Below are 9,973 nucleotides of genomic sequence, written 5' to 3'. Positions count from 1 at the left end.
CTCTTGGCCACAGGCTCAGTTAAAACACATATTAAATAGGTGTTTTTAAACACAGACACATAACACACATACACACTTGGGGACAATGTATACACATTAAAAGAATTGTTAAAAAGAAAGTTATTTTGGGTCAATGTAAATAAAACTATCTAGGAAGATTAGTCCTGTAAAGTATCTCCTACTCTGTAAAGCCCAAAGCCGAGTGAGGATCAATGCTTCACCAGCTGAATTAAAAACTCCATGGCTGCCTAAAATGATGAAATCAGGGCGGCTCTTGGCAAGGCCTATGCACACTGACACAGCTTACTCAGTGAAATGGCACAGGAGACAGTGCAAGGGGGAACAGCCCTTTGGAGACCCAGAAGACCTAAGCACAGTTTTTCCATGACCTCCCCTGAAGGGCCTGGCCTGGAAGGCTGAAAGCTTGAGTTGTCTTCATTTATAAAGTTTTTAACTTCATTCTATAAGGCTCCTTTTTTATTTGGGATATAATTTAGGCTCCCCCTTTTACCCCTCATCACTCCAAAGAGGGTGCTAAGTCCTTGGAAACCCATGGGTTTTCTTTGTTTAGCTTGTATGTGTGTGTTGGGAACTGGTGAGGTGTCTTGTTCTGTTTTGTTGTTTTACGTTTCCACCCCTGCCCTGTGACGTAAGTGCTCCTCTGAATGTGTAGCTTGCTGCCCCTCAGGGCTGTGCCATGTCAAACACTGTGTACCCACCTCATTCCACCTGGTCTACTCCCATCCCCACCACCTTAGGCTACAGCAGCCAGGTGATGGTCCACGGTGTCACAGTCCCGTATTCTTTTATCTGTGATTACTTCTGCCTCGTCCTTGCTTCTTTCCCTCCTCGATCCTTCTGTCTGCTGGAACTCATCCTTAGGTCCTGAGAACGCTAAAATCCTCATTTTCTGTTAATTTTTTTTGTTTATTCAGAGTGTTGTGACTACTGGTGTGTGATGCTGTGCTGGGTGTCTATGCCACTGGGAATTGAACCCAAAGCCTTGAACCCAAGGCTTTGCGCATGCTAGGCAAGCCCCCTGCCAGCTGAGACACATCCCTAGCCTTCCACAACTATTTATTTAGTTTTAAAAAAAAGTATAATCATGGTTTCCAACTCTGGTGTTGCCTAAAGTCTATGAAAGTTCAAGAAACAAACAAAAATTCCAGAACCCAAACAGGGAAACAAAGACAACTGAGGTTAAGATGACAAATCCCTCCCCCTCCAGGAGTATGTGTGTGTGTGTGTGTGTGTGTGTGTGTGTGTTCATGTATATATGTGTGTATGTGACGGTATGTGTGTGTATGGTGTATGTATGTTTGTGTATATGTGACTGTATGTGTATGTATGCAAGAGAGAGACACACAGAGAGAGAAAACAGAGAGAGAGAAGAGAGAGAAAGAAAGAGTTTTTCTGGGGAGCAAACACAGAACCTTGCTCACTCTAAGGGCATGTTTTACCACCGAACTAACCCCAAGCTCCAACTACCTTTTAATTTTAAAATAAAAATGTAATGAAAAGACAAGTGACAGAAAAAGGCACAATAAAGCAACCATGAAATGAGGGAAAACTATCAGAGTAAATGATACATTTTAAAATTACAGTGCAAAAATTTCAAGACTTGGAGGGTAAAACTAGAAAGAGAATCATATAGTTTAGATGTCCAGGAAAGTCAAAGTATATAGAGTTTGCCTGTGGCAAGTGCCAAGCATATCATGTTCATGGTAAGGGAAGCCGAGCTGAAAAAGGAAACCACGATATGTGGAATCTATTTTTATTTTCGAGTTACACAGCAAGGGTAGATAGATATATTGTGTTCTTACATATTTTCATATTTTTAACCCATACTTTCCAGGTAGAATTTCTCTGTTTACCAAAACAAGTCTAATATATACTTTAATCTGAGCAATCCAATGCATGTAGAAAACTCTTGAGATATATAAAAGGTTAATTTGTGCACACCTAGATATTCCTAAAGTTAGCAGACTACTGGGGCATTGTGATAAGACAAGGGTCGTGCAGAACCATAAAGGAATCCTCAAAATTATATCCTAAGGACGGAGGCTATGGGGAGTGACCTCTTTGCTCATCAGTATGCCCTAGGGAGGAACCTTATTATATAACACTGTATGGCTTCAGTAGGAACTTTGGGGTCTTCCTCCACCTCCAGTTGTCCTCCCTCTTCAACACCCATCTTCTGTGAGGAGTTTTCTTCCGTCCCTTACTCAAAAGCCAGCTCAACAGTACTTGCTGCTTAGTGAAAACACTGCTTCCGTCCCAACAACCCCTTGATGTTCCCTTAACTACAAATCTACAGGAAAAAAGTGCAAAGCAGTTCCTGGCAGTCCAGACCAAAGCCAGAATGCCCCGGATGCAGGCGCTAGAGCCGAGTGATGTGTGAGTTATATCTACTTGTTTATGGGCTATGTTTCCAGGAGTAGCTAGAAGCCTAATTCACTTAATGAACATGGCAGCTTTTCTCTAGCACGTGCAATTAACATAACTTGCTTGTTTGTTTGTTTTAAAGATAGTAAGAGAGTATATGCCTGAATATTGGAATGATTTTACAGCCCATAGGATATTCCAAACCACATCATTTAATTGAAAATGATCACAGTAAATTTACTACGTCATGTCACCCGTGTCATGTCACCTGTGTCGTCTTAACAAACACAGACTCAAAGAAAACACGAATGGAGATTGTCGCCATATCTAGTCGGTTGTGAAAAGCACTCACTTTCCGCAGTCCCATGTCTACAGATTTGCTGAGCGGAACTCTGAGGTCCTCGTGACTTCATAGGTTCAATGTGGATATGATGGAGTTAATATGTTAAGCAGGCGAGCAAATCCGAGTATGGGGTAACTATGCTCATGTCACCATGATGTTTGGGGGGTGAGCTTCCAAAGTCCTAGCTGGAAGCCTAGCTGGCAAAACCAAGTAAGGTCACAGGCACCTCTGTCCACCCAGTTGGTGAAAACATTTAAATAAATACGAAAAGTGCAGAAACCAGGGTGGGAATGGGATATTTGGTATCGTAGGGATCACCACACTTTTTTTTTTTTTCCTCCTGTAAAGATAGTGTTTTGGCTTTGTGGAGAACCGTCTGCTGTCATTCTTCAGTTCTGGTGGGTAAGGAAGGTGTGAAAGAAGCCTCGGATAGCAGGACAGCATGAGAACAAAGTTTGGCTCTGTGTTTTCACTAGCATTCTACTTTGGGTTAGTAATATCTGTAAGATTTTGTAATATGGTTAAGTATTAATTTTTTTCAACCGTAAGTATAAAAACCACTTTTTCTTGTAGTGGTGCCCTAACCTCAGCATAACTTGCCAACCTCTGCCAGAGATTCACAGATTAGAAATTGCACTGGCAGTTTAAGGGGTATATAAAAAACAAGAAACGACCTATTTTGTAAAGGCTAGTACATACTTGCATTTGGTTTTAAACGTCTTACAGCAGAACGCTTTTGCAATGCATCTGAGTGTTAATTTTGGATGATTCAGTGTTAACCAAATAATTTTTGAGTGGGCCACCTTGGAGTTGGCACTTTCAGTGTAAAAGTTTGAGCCTGTTTTGTGGCCTCAAGCATAGTTGGCTATTGAAAACTTGACGTTCATCTTAAGTTTCACAATATGAAGTTCTTCAAAGATCATTAGGGAAATGATGTCCTGAAGGAGCAATTTACACACGTTAAAGTAAAGCTTACAGGAGTTAGAAAACTTGGGATTCGTTTCAAAAACTAAAAGATGACTTAAGTGGACAGGAAGGGAGCAATTGCCTTAGCTGATGAGGATTTCATATCTGTTTGTCTGTCCTATTCAGACTCAGCATTTCATAGACTTCTAGAGAGCTGTGTTCCTGGAACAAGGCAAGTCCTGTGCATCTTAGAGCAAGCTCTGTAGGGAAATTCAGTCTACATAAATGTATCCACATCTGTCTAACAGCAGAATTAGGCTATTCTTTTGGTAAACACCAATCTAAGGAACCAAGTCCCAGTGCACCAAGGGTTAGCAAAATATTAAAGTGGAAGGTCCTATTTTCTTGCTAAGGTTCAACTAAAACTGTTGAGGCACATAATTGGCAAAATAGGAAAATACACAACATTTCATAAAATACATTAACAGTAAACAAATTCTCTTCCCATCTTTCCCCCTTTGGAAATTTCCAATGGCACCAAGTGGTGCAGAGTGGAGATGACACCATCCAGGTTGCTTGCAGAACCATGAGGCGGAGAGTGATCCCTCTTCCAGCCGGCCGGCTAGGGCTTTTCTTTCAGCTTCATGTCAATACTGGGTTGAAGAGGGCAGGTGAGAGAAAACACAGTAAATGAGGAGCATTCAAAAATAATTCAGGTGCTAAATTGCTCAATTCCTATCCAGAAAGGCAAAGAGGCTGGACATCAGAAGAAGAGAAAAGAGGGAACAAGTCAGGAGACTGACACAGAGGACCTCTGAAAGGCTCTGCCCTGCAGACTATCAATGCAGATGCTGAGACTTATGGGCAACCTTTGGGCAGAGTGCAGGGAATCTTAGGAAAGAAGTGGGAAACAGTAAGATCTGGAGAGGACAGGAACTCCACAAGGAGAGCAACAGAACTAAAAAAATCTGAGCACAGGGGTCTTTACTGAGACTGATACTCCAACCAAGGACTATACATGGAGATAACCTAAGACCCCTGCACAGATGTAGCCCATGGCAGTTCAGTATCCAAGTGGGTTCCATTGTAATGGGAACAGGGACTGTCTCTGACATGAACTGATTGGCCTGCTCTTTAATTACCTCCCCCTGAGGGGGAAGCAGCATTACCAGGCCACAGAAGAAGACACTGCAGCCACTCCTGATGAGACCTAATTGACTAGGATCAGAAGGAAGGAAAAGAAGTCCTCCCCTATCAGTGGACTTGAGGAAAGGCAGTGGAGGAAGGGAGGGATTGGGATGGGAGGAGGGAGGAAACCACAGGGGGGATACAGAGTGAATAAAGTGTAATTAATAAAGAATTAAAAAAAATAATTCAGGTGTCCCTCATTTGTATATTCCTTCAAATAACTTAAAGAAATTGCCTAGGATTTTTTATGCTAGAACAACACCCCCCAGTTGTTAAGTTTTTCTAGAAAATATTGACCCTGGGGACTGGAGAGATGGCTCAGTGGTTAAGATCACTGACTGCACTTCCAGAGGTCCTCGGTTTGATTCCCAGAACCCATGTGGTAATTCTGGTCCCAGGGAATTTGGTGCCCTCTTCTAGCCTCTGTAGGCACCAGCAGGCACACAGTACACAGACTTACACGCAGGCAGAACACCCCCCCACACATAAACAAACAAACAAATAAATAAAATTTAAAAATAAAAACACAGACTCTGCTTCTTTTTTTTTTTTTTTATGAAGTTGCGTCTGGAAGCATTTTATACCTTTTCAAAAGGACCCAGGAAGGAAAGGTTCACAGAAAGCCTCAAATCAGATGAAGATCATCACTATGCCTTCCCGTTTCTAGTGAATCACTTTTCTTTGTTGTGAGTCTCGAGTTTTTGGTGTCCACTTGACTGGGGAGATGGTACAGCACACTGGTAGGTGTGTTTGAGAACACAACTGCCACGGGAGTCTGGCCTGAGGCCCACTTTGCAGGAGAGTGGCAGTGTTGACCAGACTGGGTGCTGGATGGAATGGAATGTGGAAGAGACTTGCTCTCTGCTTACACTGCCCTTTCCTGGCTAGGAGTCTTTTACCCTGCAGTTGCTTGTGGACCTCAGACTCCAGGTTCTCTGCCCTTTGAGCCTGGGCTCACACCAGGAGCCTTCTGGAGGCCTTCATCCTGGAACTGAGTCTGCATACTGGTCTCTGGAGGTCTAAGCAGCATCTTGCTATCCGGGATCTCCTAGCTCCTCTGCAACGTAGAATAAGCATTCATTCTCTTTGAGTTGCATGGGTCTCTCCTCTACCTTTTAAGGAACATCATACAACTGTCTCGTTACATCCATTACACAGAAAGAGAACTAGGGTGAACAGTCAGAGAGAACTCCAGTCACGATAAAGGGAGGAACAAATCATCTGAAAGCCGTGCGTTAGGAAGTCTGGATTTCTCTCCACTCTTATGAGCCATCCGTGGCTCCTGGGGTGGATTTTCCCATGGCCCATGGGGCAAAGCACATCCCTTCTAGTAACTTTGCAGACAAAGCATGTGTGACCTAGCCCACTTGTCCGTCTAGGGTGTACTAGTGAAGAGTTTTCCCTTTGGAATTCTCTCAGCAGCTTCAGCACTGCGTTGCCTTGCTCCCTTGAGCCCATTGTCCATCATCCACATCCTCCCAGGTCCCATTTCTGGACTGTGTCCCATTGAGATAGATTGGCACAGTCTATCTCACAACTAGTAAAGGAAGAGGTCTAACATAGCAATAACATTCTCTCTTAAGGAGTTTGGAGAGTCTGCTGTGACAGATGTGAGGAAGGGGCAGCTCGGGGGTGGAGCAGACACAGGGGTAAGTTGTTCTTGTGCCTTCAAGGATCTGACTTCTTACCTGCAGGACTCTCCTTGGGCAGGGTCTTCTTTTGTCTACTAGACTCCCGTTCCTGTTTCTAACATGTTTTTACAAAGCAGGTCATTAAAAAAAAATTGCATTTTCTTCTAAGATGTTCTTAAATGTGCTCAGAAGTCAGTTTGAGGTCTGAGTTGGTAACTGAAATTTTATTCTTTCTCTCATGGAGTTGACTCAGTTTTCTCCTGAAAACACAAGGATATTCCCTAATCTCAAACTTCTTAAAGTGGATACTCACCGTGTTTTGCAATCTGGGCCTTTGGCAAATACCTGACCCGACACACTAGAAAGTACACCTCAGCACTTTTTGTTGATGTTGTTCTGACTCCCCTGTAACACTTTTTGGGGTTTAAATCATTGCTTTGGTTTTTGGTAACCAAACAGACAACTTCCTGATAAGCTGGCACAGGAAATGACTCTGCAGATTGCTTTTGAAACAACAGCTACCTTGTGCGGTTAATGAAGGCACTGTCAATGCTTCTAATTCACCTTCACCATGTACAGCCATTGATCACATCATTTAAACAACATAAATAGAAATAGTCCTGCTTTAACTTTGTGATATGAATGAATAAAATCCTAACCTAAAGCGAGGGAGAAAAGCACTGAAGGTAATTTCCTAACTGTCCCTTTTGAGAACGACACTGATGGCAACTTTTGACCAGAACTGAATGTAGATGGGGGGGGGTTCTTCCTGCCTGGGAAGATGAGCTTAGCTGTCCATAGCTGAGTTAGTCCTGTACAAGAAGGACCTACCATTCAGTGACAGGGTCATCTCACTTCTTGCATGTACTAAATAAGATTCCTTACAAGGTGTATGACAATCCTGCTTAAGAGCAGTTAAAAATGTGCATCTTTATGGAAGAGGCAGGCATAATGTTCCTTCTTTCTGAGGAGAATGGGAGGCCACTATAGGACCCTTGCATATCTAATTTCACTTCATTCTTAGCTGGACAAAGCCCCCTTGAAGGGGCCTGGGCCAATTTGCAGTCAATCCATCCAGTTCTAACTACAGGTGTAAAATGCTTCCATGTAAGATTCTTCCACATCCCCAGAAGCCAGAAGAAGGTAAACAAAGCCCTTCATGCTAAGCAAGCAAAGAAACCAGTCCCCATCTGGGGCCTCATCCTGCTGGTTAGGGAGACGATATGACTGGTCAGAGCTCAGGAAAGACAGGGATAAAGAAACAGGAAGCTTCTAGAGGCTATGTTCTTCTAAGAACAGGAAGTAATATCAACAGTTGGCAGCCACCCCTCCTCTCCTCCCTCCCACCCAGCCCTGGAAGGACCTATACAGCAGTAGATGTATCACTCTCTATAGCAACCCCAAAGCCCTCTCACCAACGAGGAACAGACAAACAGGGCCGGCAGAGGAGTGGGTAAACCCCCAGATGTAGCAGCAATAGGCAAGTGGTGGGCAAGCTGACCCATGGGCGCTGTTCGGTGTTCAAGGAGCATTACTTCACAATGGGAGGGAATACCCTATGTTTGGGAAGATGGATTAACCATGTCCTGAGAAATGAGACACATTTGCTTTGCAAAAGGTTTGCTTGAAGCACCTGGCACTGTCATCTCAAAGGGTTGGACATGAGTGCCCTTTAGGAAAAAGCTACATGATTAGGAAGGTTCCCTTACAACATTTGTCCTGCCCTTTGTTCCTTTTGTTGTTGTTGTTGTTGAGACTTAGTGTTTTGTCCCCAAACTTCCTTTAAGCTGTAAGCTCAACAAGGCAGCTGCAGACACTGAGCTGATTTCCCAGCTTCTCTTTGGACCTGGAGGGGACAGTGACAAGGGAGATGTATTTGAGTTGATCTTGCTTGCCTTTCTTGGTCCCTGGGAAAAAGAATAATCCGAATTTCTCTACCACTCGAATTAGGAATCTCTTGCTGGATGCCAAAACTGATGTGGCGAGTCCCATGTGAACAACTTCTGTCCTTTCTTAGATGAGTAGCAGAAACCATTTCAGTACAGACCACCTCTCTGATTTGAAAGCCACGAACTCTAGGTCTGCAAGGTCAGGATTCAAATTCTACCTTGAGGCTTTATTTATTTATTTAAGTGGCTGCAAAACATTGGCTAGTCACGTGCTTTATTTATTTACAGTTCCCTTTCCTCTTCTGTAAAATGTCCTCATAAGCTTATTCTAGGATGATTATCAAGCACTGAGTGTTACTTCTTACAGAGTCTGACATAGGCTAAGAACTCCATGCAAGTCCAATTTCTATTTTTGACAGGACAGAAATATCTAACTATATAATTCCGAGGTCCCAAGCAGGCTCAGCTGCCTCTTAGAATTTACAAAGCAAATGTATTTCTCTGTCATCTACCAAAATATTAAATCCATATGGGAGGTTCAGCTTTTCCTAACTGCAACAGGTGATGTAATTCCGAAAGCAGAGTTGCATTCCTTTCGCCTCAATGTTCGTACAACTTGTCCCCAAATTCATTTTCTCATTTTTGGAGCAGAAAAATGGAAAGTTAGGTAAAGTGTTCAGTTGTCCTTTGTGGCAATTGCTAAGACAACAGTGGCTGGCAAACGTGTCTGTAAACAGTTGTTTTGGGAACAGAGCCCATGAAATCTGAACATCTTAACAGGTTTACCCAGTCCTGGACTCATTAGCTTCCCTTTGGGTTCAGCCATACAATACTACATGTAACCACAGAGCAGTTATTGATGGTGAATTCTTACTCCTTGTCCATGGAAGTCATTTCTGGATCATTGTAAAGGCAGCTAGTTCTGAGTGCAAGAAACAAACAAACAAACACACAAGCAGAAAGGAGTTAATATTCTCTCACTCTTACTGCCATGTTAGCATCATTGGCTGGGGCATTTGAAACTGTTTAATGTGGTACCATTTGCTATTCTTATTATCCCAAATATATACCAGAACAAATGGTGCTATTTTGGCATCAGGTCTGAGATATAGTCATTACTCAAGATATAGAAATATCAAAAGATAATAATAATAGTAACGACAAAACTTCAAATACCTCCAGTGGTTATCTATTCAAGCCACTTTTTCCTGCTTTTCAAAGCTGTTCTTATGCAGTGAACATAAATATTGAAAAAAATTATGTAGCTCAAATAATATAAATATTTTAGACATAAAGGGAGACCTTTTAAACATCTGAATTTTGTTTAGACACAATACAGTCAGCCTTCTGTGTTCACAAGAATGAAGATTTTCCAATGTATGGAAAGAAAAGACTGCCCGGGTAGGCTCTGCTTGATGCTGGTGTAGGAGAGGGACAGGACACTCACCAATCCTGGGGGCTGGCAGTGCTCAGGTGCACTTGTGAATTCTAATACCACCTAAGCAAGACAGGTCCAGGAAGAGAAGCACAGCCATATAAAGTAATGAAATCAAAGTCTTCAACGGGGCGTATGTCTGTGTAACTTAGCTATTCATGATATCCATATCAGTGTGATAACTATGCTAACACAC

The 9,973-nt window shown here is 42.7% G+C and overlaps 1 protein-coding gene across 7 annotated transcripts in view; it reads right to left on the bottom strand.

Annotated features, from left to right (window-relative positions):
• Window positions 1-1,760: 1,760 nt before the first annotated feature.
• Window positions 1,761-9,973, bottom strand: part of Prune2 (prune homolog 2 with BCH domain) — a 252,898-nt gene continuing 244,685 nt past the window's right edge. For 6 of the 7 annotated variants that reach the window (XM_060387190.1, XM_060387194.1, XM_060387181.1 and 3 more), the window contains 2 exons: window positions 9,217-9,264; window positions 1,761-4,287 (listed from right to left, as the gene is read on the bottom strand). In XM_060387190.1, the coding sequence (XP_060243173.1) occupies window positions 4,257-4,287; window positions 9,217-9,264 (79 nt within the window). In that variant the 3' untranslated portion in view covers window positions 1,761-4,256. The remainder of the gene's footprint in view (window positions 4,288-9,216; window positions 9,265-9,973) is intronic. The other variant, XM_060387203.1, reaches the window with a different exon arrangement.

The sequence above is a fragment of the Meriones unguiculatus genome, chromosome 1 (genome assembly GCF_030254825.1).
Source record: "Meriones unguiculatus strain TT.TT164.6M chromosome 1, Bangor_MerUng_6.1, whole genome shotgun sequence".
In the NCBI taxonomy this organism is placed as follows: domain Eukaryota; kingdom Metazoa; phylum Chordata; class Mammalia; order Rodentia; family Muridae; genus Meriones; species Meriones unguiculatus.
The sequence above is the reverse complement of the archived record's forward strand: the minus strand, read 5'-3'. Positions and strand labels throughout refer to the sequence as shown.